Source organism: Empidonax traillii, unplaced genomic scaffold (genome assembly GCF_003031625.1).
Source record: "Empidonax traillii isolate 1590-97213 ecotype Southwest subspecies unplaced genomic scaffold, ASM303162v1 scaffold259:size690984, whole genome shotgun sequence".
NCBI lineage: Eukaryota > Metazoa > Chordata > Aves > Passeriformes > Tyrannidae > Empidonax > Empidonax traillii.
Window position 1 is genome coordinate 656,051 of NW_020955452.1, and position 20,879 is coordinate 676,929.

At 48.1% G+C, this 20,879-nt stretch overlaps 3 protein-coding genes across 6 annotated transcripts in view; 2 read left to right on the forward strand and 1 right to left on the reverse strand.

The window, feature by feature from the left end:
- Window positions 1-2,910: 2,910 nt before the first annotated feature.
- On the forward strand, window positions 2,911-5,616 carry CUNH1orf174 (chromosome unknown C1orf174 homolog). 2 transcript variants are annotated; one of them, XM_027889349.1, is made up of 3 exons: window positions 2,911-3,030; window positions 3,598-4,089; window positions 4,505-5,616. In XM_027889349.1, the coding sequence occupies exons 2-3, from the start codon at window positions 3,640-3,642 to the stop codon at window positions 4,610-4,612; spliced, it is 558 nt and encodes a 185-aa protein (XP_027745150.1). In that variant the 5' UTR covers window positions 2,911-3,030; window positions 3,598-3,639; the 3' UTR covers window positions 4,613-5,616. The 2 variants fall into 2 exon arrangements, with proteins under 2 accessions (XP_027745150.1, XP_027745151.1); XM_027889350.1 differs by lacking the exon at window positions 2,911-3,030 and adding an exon at window positions 3,290-3,387.
- A 752-nt stretch (window positions 5,617-6,368) lies between these two features.
- On the reverse strand, window positions 6,369-9,829 carry DFFB (DNA fragmentation factor subunit beta). Its single transcript, XM_027889348.1, has 7 exons — window positions 9,716-9,829; window positions 9,519-9,645; window positions 9,177-9,365; window positions 8,414-8,493; window positions 8,084-8,257; window positions 7,851-7,951; window positions 6,369-7,383 (listed from the first exon to the last, which is right to left on the reverse strand). Exons 1-7 carry the CDS (start codon window positions 9,827-9,829, stop codon window positions 7,167-7,169), a joined length of 1,002 nt encoding a protein of 333 aa, XP_027745149.1. The 3' UTR covers window positions 6,369-7,166.
- The window catches only part of CEP104 (centrosomal protein 104), an 11,773-nt gene continuing 532 nt past the window's right edge, over window positions 9,639-20,879 (forward strand). The window contains exons 1-22 of one of the 3 annotated variants that reach the window (XM_027889346.1): window positions 9,639-9,660; window positions 10,694-10,857; window positions 11,119-11,292; window positions 11,612-11,750; window positions 11,971-12,036; window positions 12,191-12,267; window positions 12,423-12,591; window positions 12,826-12,984; window positions 13,598-13,813; window positions 14,023-14,226; window positions 14,709-14,876; window positions 15,461-15,634; window positions 16,214-16,390; window positions 16,805-17,011; window positions 17,473-17,589; window positions 17,965-18,001; window positions 18,079-18,160; window positions 18,740-18,848; window positions 19,122-19,260; window positions 19,352-19,419; window positions 19,677-19,767; window positions 20,767-20,865. In XM_027889346.1, the coding sequence (XP_027745147.1) occupies window positions 10,745-10,857; window positions 11,119-11,292; window positions 11,612-11,750; window positions 11,971-12,036; window positions 12,191-12,267; window positions 12,423-12,591; window positions 12,826-12,984; window positions 13,598-13,813; window positions 14,023-14,226; window positions 14,709-14,876; window positions 15,461-15,634; window positions 16,214-16,390; window positions 16,805-17,011; window positions 17,473-17,589; window positions 17,965-18,001; window positions 18,079-18,160; window positions 18,740-18,848; window positions 19,122-19,260; window positions 19,352-19,419; window positions 19,677-19,767; window positions 20,767-20,865 (2,785 nt within the window). In that variant the 5' untranslated portion in view covers window positions 9,639-9,660; window positions 10,694-10,744. Of the gene's footprint in view, window positions 9,661-10,017; window positions 10,088-10,693; window positions 10,858-11,118; window positions 11,293-11,611; window positions 11,751-11,970; window positions 12,037-12,190; window positions 12,268-12,422; window positions 12,592-12,825; window positions 12,985-13,597; window positions 13,814-14,022; window positions 14,227-14,708; window positions 14,877-15,460; window positions 15,635-16,213; window positions 16,391-16,804; window positions 17,012-17,472; window positions 17,590-17,964; window positions 18,002-18,078; window positions 18,161-18,739; window positions 18,849-19,121; window positions 19,261-19,351; window positions 19,420-19,676; window positions 19,773-20,766; window positions 20,866-20,879 lie in introns of those variants that run through there. The other 2 variants (XM_027889345.1, XM_027889347.1) reach the window with 2 other exon arrangements.

The following is a 20,879-nucleotide window of genomic DNA, read 5'->3' on the forward strand; positions in this document are numbered from 1 at the left end:
TTCATTATGTCCTGTAAATTCCCTGTGATTTCTGTGTCAGGGCTCTCCAGCTCCTGGAATGAGCACTCCTCTGGGATAGAAATAAGGGGAGACAGTGCCTCTGGGAGACCACAGCTGGCAGTTCACAGAATCGTGGAAACACAGGCTAGTGTGGGTTGGAAGGAACCTTAAAGATTGTCCAGTTCCAACCCCCTGCAGGGACACCTTCCATGGACCAGGTTACTCAGAGCCCTTCCAGCCTCAGTGTTCACCAACACTACCTGAGCTGGCATGACAACACCGTGTGATGGAAGGGAACTGCAGATAAAAATTTGTGCCTTCAGATCTTGAGCACAAGACCAACTTACGCTGCTGAGGCGGCGGTGGGGAGGAAGGATGCTGGTTATTGGGAAGCAGATCCTCCTCCTGCTTTCTCCCCAGAAGAATTCAGCCACTTTAACCCAAAACACCTTTCCTGTGGCAGGAAAAGGCCATCCCTCCTGACGGATGGCTGTTCAGTTTGACAGACCTCGCATTCAACAGTTAACAGCCAGTGTGTTTACAGGCAACATTTTTTTTGGCTGCTGTCCCTGGCATGTCACTCGTGTTTAGCCAAATGAACTGGGAGGATTATAACAGACAGGGACACTGGTGCAAGTGACAGGCGCAGAGACAAGTGCTGCAAGAAGCTCATTTACACATTGAGTTTCACAGCCTGACTCTCCCTTCCTGCTCCATAAGCTCATCAGCTGCTGCTGCGGAGCCGCCAGCTTTCACAGGAATGACGGAGCTCACAAAGCCTTCTCTTTTTTTTTTTTTTTTTCTTTTTCCTGCCTGCTTAGACAACAGATTCTAATAAAACCCACTTTTTAATATTGTTGAGAATAAGCCCCCTTTTATGTGGAAATGTGGGTTTTATGTAAATAGTTTGTGCTGCTCTGATTCCCTGTGAGGGCTGCTGGCAGTCCCCACATCGCCTTTCAAGTCACTCGGGAGGCACTGCTGCGGCTGAGATGGGGACAGATCTCAGAGGGATCCACGGTCTCTCCCGGGTGCTTTCTGTGCTGTGTGACAGTTGTTATCTCAGTTGGATTTCAGAAAATGCAGCAACATCTGCAGCTGTGAAACTGCCACCATCTTCCCCCAAAATGGGGGGGTTAGAGGGGAGAATGGGGTGAGTTTGACACAAGAGCTCTGGTGGGAGCCCTGCCATCCTGGCTCCACCTGAGGTGATTTGTCCCTTCAGGCCACCTGCAGAGCCTCGGGTGCCTGTGGCCCTGCATCTCACCCTGTGTGAGCCCTTGACTGCGCTGGGTCAGAGAAGCCCCAGGGGCTGCTTCCTCATCACTTGGACGTACATATTAGCTTTGTAAAGCTGCATAAACAACAAGAAACATACAGTGTTGTTAAAAATATTTATTAGAATTGCCAACATTAAATTTCCCTTACTTTTTTCAGTTTGAGGTGGAAATTAAAACAACCACCAAGTTTTCCAGCTGCAGAAACACTGTTCATCAGCCAGTTTTAGTCTGCTGCTGTTTACAAGACAGTATAAGTTTTCAATGCCTAATAAAAACAATCATCTGTATTCCATGGCTGCAAGCAACAGCACTGCAAGAGTGGAGCAAGTCAAGAAGCTTTTGGAGAAGAATATGAATTATCTCACCCGAAGAACAAAGCACAGAAGGGCCCTAAGCACCGAGGGAAATTGCACAACAATGAGCAGGCATCTCCAAACCTGCATGGTTTAACTGGGAGATTTTATGCTTTTGAGAAAATACGTCTTTCTTGAATATCCCCATTCTTGCCACTTATTTCTGCGATTTTAATTGTTGCTCCTGTTTTTTAGGGCCAGGATGAACAGACAAGCATTTAATCAGCCAAGCTGGATGGAGGGGCACAGGTACCACTGAGGCTCGTGGGATGGCTCTGCAATGAGCAAGAACATTAATGGCTGCCATAAAAAAACAAGCTCCTGTGCCCTCAGATGGACAGAATTATAAAAATCCCCACAGCGTCCCCAAAGCGCTGAATTAACCGGAGAAGGAGCTGTGTTTAATGTGATGGATGGAGCCCGCGGGCCCCATCACGGGGACGCGGCTGTCAGGGCACGGGCACCGCCGTCGCTCCCCGCAGCAGCGCTCCTCCTGCCCGGCAACATCAGCCGGGATAATTGCGTACTTAAATCTGGGTGCTTTGCTACACTGAAACTCATCTGCTCATCGTCAGAGTCCTTGAAGTTAAAGGGGGATTTGAGTTACCGACATAATTCGCTCCCTGAGGGCTGTGGAAATGAGAGAGAGAGAGGCACATCTGAATAATAACTCTCTGGCCACATCTTGGATGGGGGCGAGCGCCGCTCCAGGAGGAAGCTATGATGGGAAGCAAAAGATCTCAGAGGTTTATAAACTGTGGTGTCCAGGCAGGATAGGGTTGGATTTTTCCTCAGGCAACAGATGTGAGTGAGATCTCGGGTAGCGGGTACAAAGGAAGAACCTGACAGGAACTTTCAGGAAAGATGGGGCAAGACTATCTCCAAGAGGCTGGAATGACAGGACAAAGGGAATGGGTTCCAACTGAGAGGGTAGGTTTAGACTAGACATCTCTGGAAGTGTCCAAGGCCGGGCTGGACGTGCCTTGGAGCAACCTTGGGCTAGTGGAAGGTGTCCCTGCCCATGGCAGGGGGCAGCACTGGATGATCTTCAGGGTCCCTTCCAACCCACGATTCTGTGATCTGTGCCCAGCCGCTCTGTGCTCGCTTCCCCAGGGGCTGTTGGGCCAAGGGCTGCCCGCCCTGCCCGGGCGGTTCGAGGCCGCCCTGAGGCTCCCGAGCCGAGCGGCTCCACAAGATGGCGAGCGCGGGCCCCGCGCGCTGCCAAGATGGCGGCGGGCGGTTCCGTGAGGGGCAGGCGGCGCTCGCAGCCCCCCGGCCCCGCTCCCCCGACACGGCCCCGGCGGCGGCGGCGGCGGCCCGGGCGAGGGGCGAAGGGTTCCCCAGCCACCGACCCTGCGCATCCCGCGGGGGAAGAAACCACCGAGACGGCGAGCCCGGTAGGAGGGACGCGGCCGGGTGGGTTGAAGTGGGGGCAAGGCCCCGGGGCCGGGCAGTCGCAGGGTGGGGATTGAAGTTTGTTATTAATTGCTGCACGCTGAGCATCACCAGGAGATTTTAAGTAAATTCTTCGTCTTCGCCACCTCTCTGGCGCGTTGTTTGTGCCTGTGCAGGAATGCAGAGAGGGCTGTTAGCCGGTGTGCTGTGCTGCTTCGCCCTGCTGGGTGATGGGAGTCAGTCCTGGTACATGGAGTGTCATCAACAGCATCCCTAAGAGGATAAGGACATTAAGATAAGAGACTAACCTCATACGGTGCCAGTTTATGCTCTAAGTGGCTTTCTGCTGGTGATGGACTGTATGTTGTGGTTTATATGAGCTGCCTGTACCTGTTTTCCTCTCTTCATGTGCACTTTCTGCGCATTACTTTTCTTAGATTTGGATCAAGGTGTTGCTCATGTGAGGAAGCCCTTCAGTTCCCCATCCAGCCTTTCAATTAAAGAGATAAGGTGCTTGTATTTTTCTGTATTTCAAGTGAGGTTTAGAATCTTGTCTTTTTTCCTAATAGTGTTCGTCGCACAAAGAGGCTGATGAACCACCCTCGAAGAGGATGAAATGGGAAGAAAGCAGTCCCAAATCAGAACTGGAAGGACTCACATGTGGAAGCGGGAACCTTGCTGCACTGGGGGAAATGCCAAAAGCGTCTGATGGGGATCGAGGCTCAGAAGATCCAGAAGACACCAATACATTCCAGCAGGAAAAAGGTGAAAGCATTCCAGAGACTAACGAAGGGAAACAGGAGGAGGAGCGTGATGTTTCTCTGGAGCCACATGCAGTGAGGTTGAGCAGTACCCCATTAAAAATGGGCAGTGGTGGGTACCTGCACCGTCACGTGTTCAGTGAAGAGGAGAGCAGCTGTGGGAGCGTGCTGGCCGAGGAGTCCGGCTCGGAGGACACCGACTGCCCGAGGAGGCCACTGCAGCTGGAACACAGCGGGTTCTCGGACGAGGACAGCAACCAGCCCATGCCAGTGCACCGCTTCTTTGGGGATTTTGAGCCGGTAATGTGCCGAGTGTGTTGGTGCTTTAGACTCAGCTCTGCTCCACTTTGAATTTGCCTCAGAATTGTTGGCAAACTTGACCAGTATTGTGGGACATCTGGAGTCATATTGCTGTCCCCTCAACAGAACTGTCTCAATCAGAGATGAAATTACTTGCCCAGCCAAATTAATTTTAGGTGTAAAATCCTTCTTATTTAGATTTTTTTAGTCCAATTCCATAAGAGAGATTTTTTTCTGATAAAGAATTCACAGCTGCATTGTGGTGATGCAGCACTGTTGTCAAAATAGTTTTTTACTGGTCACTGATTCTTAATAGAATCATAAAATGGCTTGGGTTTGAAGGGACCTTAAAGATCATCCAGGTCCAATCCCCTGCCTTGGACTTTTCTTTAATGAATTTATCTGTTTCCTCCAGGATCTCCCAGCAGTTGCACTCCCAAGCACAACGATGAGCAGGCGAGAAGTCAGGAACCTCCATTTCATGGCAAAGGAAGATGAGGAGGAGGAAGAGGATGTTGTCTAACAACAAACTGTAAACAAATTAAGCCTTTCTTCATTTTCTTCACAACCACATAGCAATGGTTCTGTCAGTAACATAAGGTGTCTGTGTTTGCCTTTTCTCAGGGAGAAAACTGGGAGTTTGTGTTGCTGGAATTGGCAGATATAGTATTCCTACAGTTATCTGGGGCAAAGACTGTGATTTGGAAATAAGTTGTAATTTAGCACTTTACCAGTAATATTTAGGGAAAAAAACCCAGGGAAAATAGAAATTCCTAAGAGGTTCTTTTATGAATTTGAGCCTCAATCTAGAGGGAATATTTGGTTTCACTCCTTTTTCTTTGAAATAGTCAAGAAAAAGATGCTAAAACAACGTTCTTTTAATTCTGTGATGTCTCTGGCACCCAGGTAATAAAGGAGCCAGTTGACTCCCTGGTACAAAGAGGGACAAGGATCTCTCCTTAGTTTGTGTGGGTTGTTTACATCTAAACCAGGACCAATTAAACCTCTACCATGCAGTTCTGCTGCCAAAACGCAACGCAGTGTGAGTTCAGTGTGCTCATCTCTGGGAGTTCAGCACGTTTTTACTGCACGTCAGCTCCCCAGACACCCACCCTGTGTTGCTGCCTCCCCTTCCACCCACTGCTGTAAAAGTTGTTCTTCATGACACCCTGTGCTGCAGCTCATTAAGGATTTTCAACTGATTTCCAGCATGGATTTTGTAAACAAATGCTTTGGTGGATGTAAAGGAGGATTTAATGGGCAGAGGAACAAGTATGGATTGCTAAGATGTGGGGAAGCCCCCCCGAATGTTTGAAAAGTAAGGAGCAACCTCAGCTAATTCCAGGAACTGTTAATTCACCCAGTGTTTGTTGGAGTATTTCTTTGAAAGTGTGATTATGCAATAAGCTTCCAGTTACTTATTGTTATAGTTCCCTCTATGTTTCTAAAAATAGAGGAAAAATGTTATCAGCAGATGGTTTAAATAAATATTAATTTCTACAGCTAGAGCCTGTTAAACATTCAAAAGTTGTAAGGCAAACAAATTGTATATGCATGGCATGGTAATGCAGTCCCATTTCCACTCCAGCTGATGCATTGTTTCTGTCAACGATATTTCTTGGCTCCTTTTCACTCTAATTCTGTAGCATGGAAAAATCCAGATTTTTAATCGCATATTCATGGTTCCAGCCCAGCTCCATCCTGCAGCAGCTTTCCTTCAGTGCTGTGTTGGCTGCTGGCTCTTTCTAGCAAGCACGGTTTCACACACACAGGCATCCATTTCACTCTGCAAAATGGTGATTTTCAGTTCTGGGGATGTGTTCCACACAGGTGACACAGGGTTTGTCACCAGAATCCCGGCTGTGCTGCCCTCCCCAGTGTCAAACAGGCAAGCTGGATGGATGGATTGTGAGCAGGGGAGTTAGAGATCCTGTATTTAAAATGCACCTCCTTACTTTTCAGGTTGAAATGTTTGGGAGGGGATCGAGTTTGTTGTTTACAGTAAATCACTACTTTCTGTAGCAAAGCTTCCAAGACCCGGTAAGTTGGGGCTTACTCAGAAATACCATCTCTGCAATTCCATGTGGAGTAGGAGCTCCATGCAGGAGCATCAATATGGGAGACAGAGCATTTCTGGGTTATTTACAGAGCAGTAAGTAGCTGGTGCTCCATAAACATGTATGTCTCCCTGTGCTCAGACCATAATGCTTTATCATACTTGATTAACCACTCGTGCACCTCTACATATTCACAAACACAGATAAGGGGTCACTTTTTTTATTTAAAAAAAAAATCAAGTAAAAATCCATCTATTTGTGTCTTATTGCCTGAGGTAGGAAGTATTTTACCCCATCAGTATTCTCTACAGCACCAGGTAAACACGATTATTGTAAACTCGATTGTTATAAATATTGTTGCTGGTGGTCCTGAATTCAAGCAAACTTAAGCTGAAAAGGCAGAAAATGTTCAAGAGGGAATCAGTGGGGAGATGGCAAACAAAGGTGGGAAAAGCAAAGCTATGCCATGGCCTTGCTCTTCCTTCTGGGAGATGGCACGTCTGAAGTGACGGCAAAGGAGCAGTCAGGGATGAGGGCAGGAGGTTGGCACGGGTGAGGTGGCAGCTCGGCTGCTGAATCACTTTTCCTATTTCTGGAATAACCGGCTGCTACCTGCAAAAGGCACGGAGCAAAACAGTGATCCTAAATCATTCTTTGGCTTACAGAGGAATAGGAGTCTACGAGCCCCCACAGGTTACTTTGTGAGAAATTTTGTTTCCTTTCTGTGTACTGCAAGTTTTGTGCCGTGGTCACGGCAGGAAAGAGATGGTAGGGTGGAAGCAGTGTCAGCCTCATTTTGTACCCTCACAGCTGGGTTTTAACACCCTTGGCACAGTGTGAGCTGAGGGAGGCTCATAGGGAGTGGGAAGGCGAGGGGGCATCAGTGTGTGCTCTGTGAGCTGTGGTTGTGTTACTCAGCCAGTCCCGTGCCAGGGACTCTTAAACAGTTCTTGTTTAAGAAACTGGAGTTATTTAAAAACAACAGCACTGACATGATTAGAAAAAGCAGCAGAGACAGCACTAAGAAATCTCGTGGTTTTGCTTCCTCTTTCTGTAAATTTTGGTTTTGTCACAGCTGAGGTTATGAGTGGTTTTCTTATGGCAAGCAATATGTACAAGTTTTAAATTATCCAGGGTAAACAGCAGCTGATAGAAATATTCCCAGTTCACTTCTCTTCCGTCACGTGTTTTGACAGCTTCTGCCAGTTCTGGGACAACAGCACGTTTCTTCTCAATTCTCGGGGACACAAAAGAGAAAACAATATTGCCATCAGGAGTTTTGTCAGAGTAATCAAGCCTCCATCTTTCTTTCAGAGCCAGGCAGAATTGGAATTCTTTCTCCATAACTAGGTTTATGATTTTTTTTCCCCCCAAGGAAATTAGTTTAGCAAATCCTTTTTTGCATCACATGCACATTTAAAATAGGTCTGAGGGGTTTTGCCAGAGTGAATTCAAAGAGATAACACAGTGAGGAGGGGTTTGCTTCCATACAAAGAAAATCTGCACAGGAGCAAAGCAGCGAATGAGAGACAGAATGATAATCTGTCTTCAGGGTGTTGTTCTCAGAACAGCTGCAGCATCCCCAGCACCTTTTCTCACAAAATATTCATGGCAGAGCGGGGGGGTAAAGACTAAGGCTAAACCTTTCCTGAGGGAGCAGAAGGGCATGGATCAGGTAAGTCTGGATTAACACTTTATACATACATGTGATCCAGATTCCAGGTGCTGAAGAGGATCCTGCTTTCCCTGTTGCTGTAGGGGTTGATGGAATGCTTACACGGGCAGTTGTCTCTATCAAAAGGTCCCTGTGAAACCAGAGGGCTGCAGTGAAAGGTGTCACCCATGGCCAGGGGTGGAATGAGATGAATTTTAAGGTCCCTTCTAACCCAAACCATTCCATGATTCTATGAGTCTGCTTTGGGAAGGGCTGCACATACCTGACAGGAGAACCACCCCTCCACAGTACACAGACGTGCTGCCTCCTCCTCCTCCCTCCTGTCGAAGTAGCACCCGTTATACTTCACAGATTTCAGTTTATCCGCCATCAGGTCGATCACCCCTCTGTAGGCGTCTCTTGCTGCAGGATGAACGTTTGAAATAAAACCACTAACCTAGAGGGGGAAACCCAACAGTCACTCCTTGGTTCCTGTGGCAGCCTGAGGCTCTGTTCTACAACCACAATGCTGCACTGTAAAAGTGTTTTTTTAAAAATTCCTGTGGCCACAGAACGACTGTTGACAATAAGTTACTCCAACAGAAACTTGTACCTCTCTCATGTAGCCCCGCATTCTGCTCTCGCAGCTGTGCCGCATGTAGCTGGATTTGTTCTTGAACCGAGACTCCAGCCCTGGAGGGAGCGAGATTGCTTTGTACCTCAGCACGGCTCCTGCCTAGCTGAGTGTTCATCCTGGCTTTCACTAACTCAGGATGCACAGGTTTTTTTTCTTTCCCATTTTTATTTTACCGGTTTGGGACTACCCTGCCCTTAGCACTGAAAGGGGCCCCACGCAGCATCTGCTGGGAGAGCAGTGGCTGGTACTGTGGTTGTTAAATATTTCTTGTTAACGTGCATATGTGGAACACTAAGAGATTGTGAAAGGAAAACAGAATTGTTTGGGAAGAACTGCAGCAATGACTTGGGAATGGGAGAGGGACCTTGCAGAGTATAAAGAGAATATAAGGCAAGGTTAGCTGGCTGAGCTGTGCTAGTTACTGATATACCACTAAAAAATCATTAAAATATCATAAATGCAGACCTAGATTAATGGGGAAAAATCTTGGACAGACCAATAGGAAACGCTGTCTTTACCATTTGCTGATAATAAATATGCTTGTATTTTAAAGAAACCTAAAGACATATGCTACTGGAAGGGATAACTAGTTCTCTGACCAGGTACCTAATCCCAGCAGCCAGAAGCGCTCCCAAAATTTTAAACAACTCTTCTTTAAGAGCAGTAAACTAACAAAAGTGACTTTGAGCAGAACAAACCCCGGGGGTCTCTCAGCAGCTCTCTGTGGCCACAGACACACCTTCAAACCACTTCTTGTCGTCCTCCTTGTCCTCGGCCAGGATGTTTTCGCTCAGGTTGTGGATGAGATCCGCCAGCAGCTTCTGCCTGCGGGGAGCCCGCTCATCCGTCAGCAGCTTCCTCGCAGCCTCCACCAGAGCATCCCGCTGGCTGCAGAGCGCGGCCAGGAGCCGCTCGATGTCGCTGGCACCTGGGGCGGGAGGGGTGGCACCGGCTGAGCCGAGCCCCCGGCCCCGCACTCACATCCCCGGCCAGCTCTGCCCCCGGGGACCCCCGCCCGGCCCCGCACTCACATCCCCGGCCAGCTCTGCCCCCGGGGACCCCCGCCCGGCCCCGCACTCACATCCCGGCCAGCTCTGCCCGGGGCCCAGCAGCACCAGCTCGGTCTGCGGCGGCAGCACGCGGAAGTAGCTCTCGGTCAGCTCCGTGCCGTCCTCGTAGAGGCACAGGCGGCTGCCTGCCAAGGGAACCTGCCCCGGGGGCGGGTGAGCGGCGGGCGGGCCCCCCTGCAGCCCCCGGCCCGCCCGGCCCGCCCGGCACCTGCAGCAGGCGGCAGCCCTTCCTCAGCAGCCCGCGCAGGCTCCCGGCCGCCACCCCGAACTTCTGCGGGCCGCCGGCCCCGCGCAGGCGGAAGGGCCGCGGCGGCTCCGCCATGGCCCGCCCGGTGCTGCTCTCCCCGGTGCTGCTCTCTCCGGTGCTGCTCTCCCCGGTGCTGCTCTCTCCGGTGCTGCTCTCTCCGGTGCTGCTCCCCCCGGTCCTGAACCCGATCCCGATCCCGGTCCCGGTCCCGGTCCCGGTCCCAGTTCCCGTCCCGGGGCCGGGCCCGCCCCGCGCAGGCGCGGCGGGCGGGTCGGTGGCGCGTGCGCGGCGGGGCCCGTTGCCATGAGAGCGGCGATGGCCGCGCTGAGCCAGGTGGGGCCTGGCCCGGCCCGGTCCATCCGCTCCGCTCCGCTCCCCCCGCCCGGCCCTCCCCGAGCCCCCGCCAGGGCCCCCCGTGCCTTGTCCGCGGCCTGGCCCGGCCCGGCTGCTCCCCGGGGCCGGCGCTGCTCTGGCCCTTCCGGGCCTGCGGGGCCGAGCGGCGGGAGGAAGCGGGGAGGGCTTTGGGGCCAAACACCGGCACGGCCCGGGGTGGGCAGCGGCGGTCCCGGTGCTTGACCTGTGCCCCCACCCTCTGCCGTCCCCGGGGCTGGGAAAAGGGACTAAACTGACAAACCCTGCGCTTGGTTTCTTGTCTGTTCCTGTGGCTCGAGCACGCAGAGGACGGTGCAGGTCGCTCCTGTATGTGTTCGGAACTCTTAGTTTGGAGCTCCATCTTGGCTTATCAAACTGCTATTGGCAAAGTGCTCTGCAAGTGCTCAGCACTAACCAAGCCCACGCCACAAGAACGTGGTGTGTTTTGTCATGCCAGTATTAATTAAAGAAAACTGAGATTTGTGGTCATCGTCTACTGACTTGACAAGACCGCAGGATTTCATTCTTTGACTGTAGTGTCTCAGCAGTCTTTTATCGTCCTTCCAGGGATGAGTTTAAGCTTGAAGGCCGTGGCTGTGACCAGCTCAGCTCCTCAGGATGCCACACAAGATTGGTTTCACCGTGGTCAGCTCGTCGGGACACGAGGACGGGTTCAGCGCCCGGGAGCTGATGGTTCACGGGCCGACGGTGAACGGGTGGCGCTCACCAAGGTACTGCCAGCACATGGTCCTGAAAAATCTGGCTGTCTCAGCATGTCCTCCAGACTGGTGTGGGGCACTTGAACATACGCATATGTGCAGTAAAGGGAAGGGAAAAGTGTTTCCACTCTGCTCTTCGAGTTCTTTTTACAGTATTTGTAATGTTGGTTTAAACAATAGTAATGTGAAAGTTTCATAATTAAACGTTGCTCAAGTTGGAAGCAAAGTCCTCTTCAAAAGGATGATTTCATTTAGAAACTGTGTCTGTTTCAGGCTCTGTCAGTATCCCCAGGAGATCGTCCTGCAGTTGGTGGAGAGGTGTCGGATACGGAAGCTGCAGCTGCTTGCTCACCAGTACATGATTTCCAGCAAAATTGAGTTCTATGTCAGTGAAAGTTTGCCTGAATACTTCTCTCCATATCAGTCAGAGAGGTTTCAGAGACTAGGGTGAGTCAGAAAGCTCTGAGTGGGTTTATTGTCTTAATCAGAAAACCTTCAGGGGAAAATAATGTGCATTATGGGTTGCAAGAGGTGTGGACATGCTTTAAAAGCGGCAGAGAGACCCAGGACTCGTGTGGATCTGTGACTGAGCTGAAGGTGCAGGTGTAAGAGGCACCTGCAGACGAAAAGCCTTGCCAGGTGACAGCAGATGTTGCCTCAGCTATGAGGGAGTTTTGAACCTTAGCAGGGTCCTACCCCAAGGAGCAGAAATCCGCCTGTGTGTCTGGACGTGTCCTCTGCTCAGGTGTTGTGTTTTCCTTCCCAGCTATGTCCCTCTCTCAGACAATGAGAAGACTGACTTCAAAGCACGGGAGTTAAAATCTGTGTACCTGGATGCAGTTGGCCAGTACCTGAAGCTGATTTTCCATAAAAATTATGTCAATAAGTACAACGTATACGGACAGGTGAGTTAAGAGTCTTTGCCTGGTAATCCAAGTGACACTTCCCTGGTACAGAACAGGCACAGAAATCTGCTGCTTTGATCTGTAGAGGCCAGAAATGTTGGTTGAAAGCTCCTGGATTTATTTTGGCTTGTTTTAAAACAGAAGATACAAATAACAGGTTAGAAGTGACTTGGAATCACAACCAGGTTTATGCATTTCCATTTTCTGTGAATCTCTGCAGGTTGCCCTGGTAGCTGTGAACATCATTGGGGATCCAGCAGACTACAGCAACGACAGCATGAGCAGTGTAAGTGCAAAGCATCCCTGTCCTCTTGCTCAGGTGCTGCTCCACCTGTTAAGGTACAGGTTCCTGGGGTAATGGCAAATCAGAACTTCTGTCCTGAACACACACCTGATGTTGGTGAATGTGCATTAAAATTTTTTTTTGACTCCTTCCAAAGCCCTCCAGAGAGAAGCTGATAGACCATTACCTGGGAATTAAATCAGATGATCCTGCCTTAGATGGAACTTACCTTGGGTAAGGATGTTCTTTGCGTATACTCTGGGAAAACCTCTACTCAGTCAGAAGTAGTTGTTGGTCTCTGTGTTTTGTTGATTCCCTGCTCACGAAAACAGAAGCCATTCCCTCAGCCTGGCTTATTGTGGGTTATTTTATTCATTTTGTGACTTCAGGAAATCTGACTCCATTTCCCCTCTGGATGATCTGGCTTTTGACATGTACCAGGACCCGGAGGTCGCTCAGATAATCCGTAGGCTGGATGAGAGGAAGCGGGAAGCCGTGTGGCACGAGCGCTACGACCACGCCAAGAAACTCAAACAGGCCATTGCAGACTTGCAGAAGGTGGTGGTGGGAGATCTTTTGTCTCCTAAGTGGAGCTGTGTTCCAGTGGCCCTCCAGGGCCCTGCTGGTCATGTGGAATCGTAATGATTTCCCATGTATTTCCCAAGCAGTAATTTTAAATTCAGATAGCTTGATTGAACAATTTGGCTGGAAATGTATAGATAAATATGGTAAGATGATTCCAAGAAATGGACTGTAAGGTTATTGCAAGGTGTCTTATTGTACCAATTCTAGGTGGGGGAGCGGCTGGGCCGGTACGAGGTGGAAAAGCGCTACGCGGTGGAAAAAGAGGATTATGATCTTGCCAAGAAGAAGAAGGAGCAAATGGATGAGTACCGGCTGAAGGTGTACCAGCAGCTGGAGCTCCACGACCTGCTGGATGCACAGCTGCTGGTGGGTGCTGTCAGTCTGAACTCGGGAGGGGTATTCTAAATAGAAATGGCAGAGCAACCAAAAAGGTTCAAAGAGTTAGAGTTATTACACAACTATTATGACATTTACATGAGCTTTTCAGTTTCCTGTTTGGATTGTGGATTTCCCCAACCAAAGACTCTCACATGGTGTTTCATGAACATGCCTAGATCTCCATAAGTTATGTTAAACTGTTGAAGTCTCAAGCAAATGGCACTGGAATCCTGAATGTTTTGCCTAATTTCAGGGCTACCTGGTGCAGGTGAATAAGATAATTTCTTGTCTCTTGGAGGGGTAGAGGAGTCTTAGGCTGGCACCAAGGCTTAACCATATAGAATCCATGTGATTGCTTTATATAGTTTTATGTTGTTCTTAGGAGAGGAAGCTTTGTAGTCTCTCCATGCAGTCATCCACACAGAGTTATTTTCTGAGTGTTTGATAAAGCTGCATCCAGTGGGAATGATGACACACCTGCGAGCCAGGTCTGATGTTTATTTGGAAGCGCAGAATCCTGCTGACAGCCAGAGATGTAGCTGTACTAATTGATTTTAGCTCATTTTTAGCCCTGCTGTACAGAGTCTCCTTCCTTTCTCAGATCCAAAAACCACCCAAGTTGCCTTTGGGGCCTGTGGGTGACACTGTGAGCCCCCAGCACCCCCCTCCTGAGCACACAGACCCACCCGAGGGACAGCCCCGGCGGGCAGAGCCTGTGCTGCAGGAGCAGCTGGTGGATCCCACTTCTGCTGAGCCCATTGCTCCTCAGCAGTCCCCTCATCCTTCTCGGAATCAGCCCACAACCTCCAAGGAAAATGTGAGTAGTGTTACCCTCTGTAACTGCAAAACCCATCAGAGCAAAGGACCTGGTGTCCAGCCTTCCAAACGATGAGGTCTTGTGATTCCTCTCGTGGTTAATTGTGCAGCTTTGATATGAGAAATCTGTATTGGGGTGAATCCAATTAGTGATGAAACCACTTCACATCTGAGTCATTTCCAGAACACAAATTTTGTCTCCTCTGTTAGCCTGAATTTTTACCTTACGACGAGAGGCCTCTCCCAGCCCTCTGGAAGCAGGTGGATGAAGCTGTTGCCTACCTGGAGCCAGGGGTGACTGAAAAGGACACTGGTGATAACCCGAGGACTGGCATTACTGGGGAGCCCGAACCACTCACAGAGAAGGCACTGAGGGAGGCCAGCCCTGCTGTTGACGTTTTTGGAGAAGCTTTGGTAAAAATCAACAGCATAAACCCGTGAATTACTGTGCTCTATGTTGAGTTGAGAGGATTTTTACGTATTCAGAGCTGTTACTTAGAAACTGAGATTAAAATTTGACCTTGGCTATATGGATGCCTGTTTTTATATGATGCTGTAGCTTGTTTGATTAGCTGATGGGCTGGTAAGCAGACAGGATCCAGTTGTCTGCTTTAGGGCAGGGACTCAGAATACCCAAAACTTCCCACTGTCTTTTATAGGGAGAGAAACCTTCACTGTGCCTCGAAGGGCTCCTTCAGCCTGACCTGTTAATCCATTTCATTTGTCACATTTCAAAATGTTTGCTTTTAATAAAGCCAGATTCCTGTAGGGAGCACTTGGGGATTTCATGCTTCAGTTCATAAGCTTTTTTTGAGGTTCTTTCTCTGTATAAATGTTGAATATGTATTGAAATATCTGTGTGGACCTTTTAAGAGATAAACTTGTTCTGTGCTCAGGTTTCAGGAGCATATTCCAGAACGTGGTCATATCGGGAAGACGCATTACTGGCTGTGTATAAGAAGCTGATGGAAGTGTCAGTGAACACTCCAAAGGAGGATTTAAGGAACATGCTGAGGGCTGCTGTTTTCCTCACAAGGAGAGCCATCAAAGACACTGTGTCTTTTGTAAGTTGGGACAGGTTTGATGCTCCGGTGAAGAACTGGCAGCCAAAATTGAAGAACCACGATGTTAACCTGCTTTGAACAAATAGTTTATAGATATACTCTTGAGTAAGTTCAAAATCAAAACAAACCCCTCCAAACTCCAAAACAACTGGGCAGTGTCTGGCATTGAGCAGATGGCAAATACTGCCCTGGGCTGAGCCATGAGCTGGAGGAATACCTGCTGATGCAGTAAATGTGCAGTGAGGTTGAGCCTTTTATTTTGTTAAAGTTGAAATACAGCGATGAAATAACTTTTAGTTTCCAGCTCGAGAGACTGCACTTAGCTGAAGGACACTTTGCTTTCAAATAAGCCTTCAGCAAGATGAAAAGAAAAAAAATCAAGAGTTGTTACTCTTTATAAAACAATTTCTGAAGCCTTTCAGAAGCCCTGGCAACAGGTTTTCTGGAAGAGAGTTATCTGAAGTAGCTTCTGCTAGGAATGCTACTGTTACTCCAGATTAAGAACAGATTTTACAGTATTGCCTGAAAAAGAGGGATGTCTGTGGTATTTTTTGCTCAATGTTTCCTTTTTGGTTTTGATTTAGGTTTTTCAAGCTTCCCTGAAACTTTTAAAAATGATCATTACACAATATATACCAAAACATAAACTAGGGAAGCTAGAGACTTCTTATTGCGTGGAAGCAACCCTGCCAGATTTGCTTTCGAGAACAGGAGACTCTTCATCCCGTCTTCGCCTTCTGGCTTCTGCCTTCATCCGGGTGGGTGTTTCCCTTCACGTTAGGCTTTGAGTTGATTAAGCAGGTCCTGGAGCTCCCAGGTGGATCAGACTGGGCTGTGAGACCAGGGTTGGTTACTGTGAAGGGTTACAGCTTATCACAGAATCCCAGAATTGTTGAGGTTGGAAGGCCCTTCTGGAGATCATCCAGTCCAAACCCCCCCTGCCAAGGCAGGGTCACCTGGAGCAGGTGACACAGGAGTGTGTCCAGGTGGCTTTGGAATGTCTCCAGAGGGGGAGACTCCATGCCCTTCCCAGGCAGCCTGTTCAGTCCCTCCATGGAGAGAAAGTCTTAATGATGAGGTGGAACTTCTTGTATTTTAGTTTATGGCTGTAAATATGTGGAAGGCAAAGTGGCAGAACCAACTGAATGTCTTTGCAGAATTTTTTCTGGCCATGTTTTGTAACCTCTGTTGTGAGGGACAGTGTGGGGATTGCTGCTGCTGCAGGTGTAGGAAGGTGTGACTCTTGTGTTCTCTGTTGCAAGTGACCTGCAGAGATGAGAGTAACAGGTAACTGTCCTCGTTGAGCTCCAGCCTGCACACTGACTCTCTTTTTCTAGGAAATGGCATTGTGCACTGAAGTTAAACCTCTCCAGATTGTTCCAGTCCACCTGGTTAAACCATTAAAACCAAACTCCTCAACACACCTGGCGATGAGTCACGTGGAATTGGTGGAATGTCTCTTGAGAGCCCTGGGGACTGGGAACTCTGGGTTTACCGTCAACAATGTCATGAAGGTAGGAGGCTGCAGCACATGGAGGTCTTTCTGATGCTTTTATGGGGCCTTGCCTGGCTGTTTTGGAGTGCTTAGTGAATTCCTGAAGAGTTGTATCCTCCCCGGTAAACAGTGCTGGTAGTTTAGGGCCAGGTTGGCCATGTTGGAGCAACATGGACTAGTGGAAGGTGTCCCTGCCCACGGCAGGGAGGTGGAACGAGCTGAGCTTTAAGGTCCCCTCCAACCCAAACCATTCTATAATTCTCTGAACCAAGATGTCAACATGGGGGAAAAAGAATCAATGGGTCAAAAAGTGTTTGCAAAACCTGTCTGTAGGAAGATTCCTTCTGCTGCAGGGAAAGAATTGTTTTGGGACTAATAAATGAGTCCTTAGAAAGGTGAGAAAAGAGAGACTGAATTCTTTATTTCTTCTCAGTTTGCCACAGGAGCTTTGGAGCACAGGGCCCGCGAGGTGCGGGACGTGGTGCTGCGGATCATCTTCGACCTGTACGGGCAGCACCGCGCGGCCGTGCTGGAGCATCTCCCTCCGGGCAACGCCAGCGCCCGCAGGACCGTGCGCTACAAAACACTCTTCGAGGGCTTCGCCAAGATCGACGGGAAGCTCTCTGAGCCTGAAGTGAGGGTATGTGAGGGGAGGGCAGGACGTGTGTGGCCACTGCACACGTGGCATTCAGCTGAGTAATGCCCTGGTTTCACGGCACAGGGACAGAGTGTCTCCAGGTGTGTGGGGAACCTTCCAAAGTGCAGGTAGCTCAGTGTGTTCCCTCTACTCACTCGTGGGAATAAAGCCAGCAAGGAGTACAGAGGTGGTCCTGCTGAAATAGCGCATGAGCGGTTTGGAAAATGCACAAATAGTGATTTCTGCTGGCAGGCCTTGGGAACAGTGAGCACAAAGGCTCTGCTGGGTGTTCCTTTCCGAATTTGGGAGGAGGGAGGTGTCACTGTAAATGACCCATCGTTTAACTGTGCAGGAAGTTTGCAGTTCTGCGATGGCCATTTGTTCTGTGCTGATGTGTTTTGCAATCTGTTCTGTGTGATGGATGGTTCCAATGCCTTTGGAACTGACCGAGTATTTCCTGCCAGGCACAGAGAAAGGCAGTCAAAGAAGCAGCAGAGAAACAGAAGAATGAAGAAATAAAAGTTCTGCCACATCAACTGGCAGCTCAAAAGGAGATGCGGGCAGAGGTTCAAGGTGAAGAGGTGAGGGTGGTTTGGTTTTAATTTTTATTCATTTTAATCCTTTGTTGCTCAGGTATTGTGGGCTTAGATAATGAACATTGATGTTGTCTCATTATACTTGAGAGAGACTCCAGACATACACTGGGTGACTTTCCTCTTTAGCAGTCCAGTATAAAATAATAATAATAATAATAATACTAGCTTTATAATATAAAATAAAACCTTCATACTTGAGAGATTTGCCTGAGGACCAGAAGCACAAACATTTTAGTGCTTTGGCTCTCCTTCTAAACTTTAAATTACAGAGAAAATTTAGAATATAATGTGTTCCCTTTCTCCCTGAAGTCATCACAGCCATTTAGCAAATTTCTGACCTAAAATTTCTTTGCTCTTTAGGAGAAAGAATCTGATTTTCAGAAACCAAATAATCAAGGTAGGTGGTTTCAAATAGTGTTAAGAACTGTAGATGAGTTAAAATGTGATCTTGGTTTAATAGGTCTCTCCTTCTAGATTACCAGGTAAACGAAAGCACCCAGGCTGCAGCAGCAGAGATTCCAGAGGATGTTTCCTCAGTTGCAAATTACCTGGATAAGTAAGTCTCTAATCACCTTAAGCACCTGTGAGCTAATAACAGTAATAATATTTCTCCAATAGATCAAAGCTAATACCTTCAGCAGTGAAACAGTAACGACTAAAATCTCTTCTAACAGATTGGGAATTATCACCAAGCAATCCCAGCTGTTTTTTTTTTTCCAAGTTCTTGGGTAGTGTGACTTTGGTTTCTGATGAGTTGCTTGTAGGATAAGAAATGGCCACAGTTTAATATTCAGGTACCAGTGTGAAATAAGGGAAAAATACAGTGTGGCTTTCCTGGGCATTGTAGGGAAGATCACAGAGGAAGCACTTGGAAATTCTGGAGCCAGGAAAGCCAGTTCCAGTGAGCTGTTGTCAGGGCTTTAGTGGAATTAATGTTTCTATATGAACAAATGCTTTATAGTTATATTGACCATAAGTTACATCCCAGTACCTGCTCCATCCTAAGGTCAGCACTACATGGGGAAAAACTGTTGTATTCCAGGCTGGTGGCTGTTTTTCAGAACAGCTTTGAACAGAAGGAACAGGGTTCATCCATTTCACTCTGATGTCACTGATGTTTGTATTTTTTTCCCAGCTTGTGTATTTTTTGTGGTGAAAGGGATGAATCCTTCACAGAGGAAGGGTTGGATTTGCATTACTGGAAGCACTGCCCCATGTTAACCCGGTGTGAGCACTGCAAACAGGTCAGACATTGGCTGTTGTTATTCTGGTTTTGAGGCACTGTAAGATGTTTAACACTCAGGCAGGTGAATTCTGAGCACACCTGTGGGATTTGGGTAGTGCTTTTGGAAAAGAGCAGCATTAGAATACGTATTAATAACCGAACTAAATTACATTTTCCCCTTGTCATTTTGGAAGGTGAGACTTACCTTCCAAAAATCTCATAAGCAGGTTTTTGAATCCCACCCCCACTTACTCAGCACAAACCTCCCTGGGTGGCCCTGGCTGTGTTGCAGATGGTGGAGATCTCGAGCCTGACAGAGCACCTGCTGGCTGACTGTGACAAAAGGGACAGCTTTGGGAAGTGCCAGCGCTGCAGCGAGGCCCTGCCCAAGGAGGAGCTGCCCAAACACACGAAGAGCAGGAACTGCAATCGTGAGTGTGCTCTTTGCTATGCAAGTTCTCCTGCTGTATTTGAAATTAGCCTGTCTTTGCTATTCTTACATTATTTTTCTGCCAATTTCAGCTGCCCAACCAGAAAATGTGGCAAACCATTGCCCGTTGTGCCATGAGAACTTTCCCCCTGGAGAGGAGGTGAGCCTGCCCTCCACGTGGGGCTGATTTTGTAGGGCGATTGTTTTAACGTGATGTGTCTTTAAAATATATTAAAATAATGGGTATATTAATTTCTATTCCATAGTAAGTCACAAGGTGCTCATCCTCTGAGTGAGCAGATTAGAATGCTGTTGCCATAAAGTCTGTACACAGCTCTCATTTCCCCCATGTGACCAGGTAAATCGTTGGCTAATTTTTTTGGTGTTTTACTATCCCTTCTTTCTAATTGACTTTAGGCCTGGAAGTCTCACCTGATGGACCAAGATGGCTGTAAAATGAATCAGCGGAGGATCTCCCCGATGAACAAAACCATTCTGTTGCAGCCTGGTAAGGTATTAGTTAATGATAATCATCTTTGTGCTTTTTACTGTGCTGCCTTAAGGCACACCCCCAGGAGTGAGCTGTGTCTGTGGAACTTGTGGTTTGCATTTGTGTGAGCTGATAGTTCTTGTGCTGGTACAGTGTGCTGGGGAGCAAATCTCAAAAATCATTCTATAGCAGTCATTGCAAACAAGGCCATTTAGCTCAGCTGACTGGGGAATCTGGCAGTTTGATACATTGATCAGTTCAGGGTTTTATTTTTTCTGCAGAACAGGATGACCAAGAGCAGAACAATCTGCTGAACAGTGAATGTTCTGGAAAGCTCCTGAATGCTGACACAGGAAACCAGGGCTGATTTAGCTTTTAGTGTCCAATCAGAAGGTATAAATCTGATGCTAATTACAGGATGAACTGAACAGTGAGTGCTGTGCACTGCTTTTCCTTTCCACTCCAGACCCAGGAACTAGGCAGAATTTATCATTGTGCAGCTCCTTTACCAACAAAGAGACACTGATGCTGAAGTCAGGTGTTTTATTAACAGTTGCCTTTATTTATGGAGCACATGGAAAATCCTTTTATTTACAGAACACAGAAGCTAAACAAACTGCCTGCAGCACCAGAACTCTTGGCCAGTAACATCCAACTCTTTCCTCATTTAGACTCTTTGGAGTTCTTTATTCAGCTGCATGTTCAGAGTTCACCTCCTTTGTCTGAGGTGTGCTTTGCTCATATCTGCCTGTCACAACTACACCACGTTCCTGAAAGAATTATGAGAACTATGGAATTGCCCCTTTCAGCTGCCATAAGTTTCCTAGAGATAGGAAAAGAACCTGACCATTTAGTTCAACCACTCCTGGTGTGGGATGCACTCGGGCTCAGTGCCTGCCAGCTTTTAGTTGCTTCAGTCATTCAGACTTAATAGGTCCTGAAAATCAAAATGATGGATAAGATTCAATACTGGGACTAGATGTGTTTGCAATAATGATCTTTATTTTCTCTTCACAGCCAGAGTAAGTGGCCACTATTTAAGGAAACCGGGTCCTTCAGGAGCAAAATACCAACTTCCCTCCATAGGAAGCAAGATCTCAATCCGAGGGGGCCCAAATAAAAGCACTGGC

What these genes read in the sequence shown, in the direction of transcription:
- CUNH1orf174 (XM_027889349.1), top strand. Translation starts at nt 3,640, where the DNA reads ATGAAATGGGAAGAAAGCAGTCCCAAATCAGAACTGGAAGGACTCACA. An exon ending in TCTTTGGGGATTTTGAGCCG is followed by an intron (nt 4,090 to 4,504) that starts GTAATGTGCCGA and finishes TGTTTCCTCCAG; the next exon opens with GATCTCCCAGCAGTTGCACT.
- DFFB (XM_027889348.1), bottom strand. Translation starts at nt 9,829, where the DNA reads ATGGCGGAGCCGCCGCGGCCCTTCCGCCTGCGCGGGGCCGGCGGCCCG. An exon ending in TGCGGGGCTACATGAGAGAG is followed by an intron (nt 8,258 to 8,413) that starts GTACAAGTTTCT and finishes TTCCCCCTCTAG; the next exon opens with GTTAGTGGTTTTATTTCAAA. An exon ending in AGGGGTGGTTCTCCTGTCAG is followed by an intron (nt 7,952 to 8,083) that starts GTATGTGCAGCC and finishes CTGGTTTCACAG; the next exon opens with GGACCTTTTGATAGAGACAA.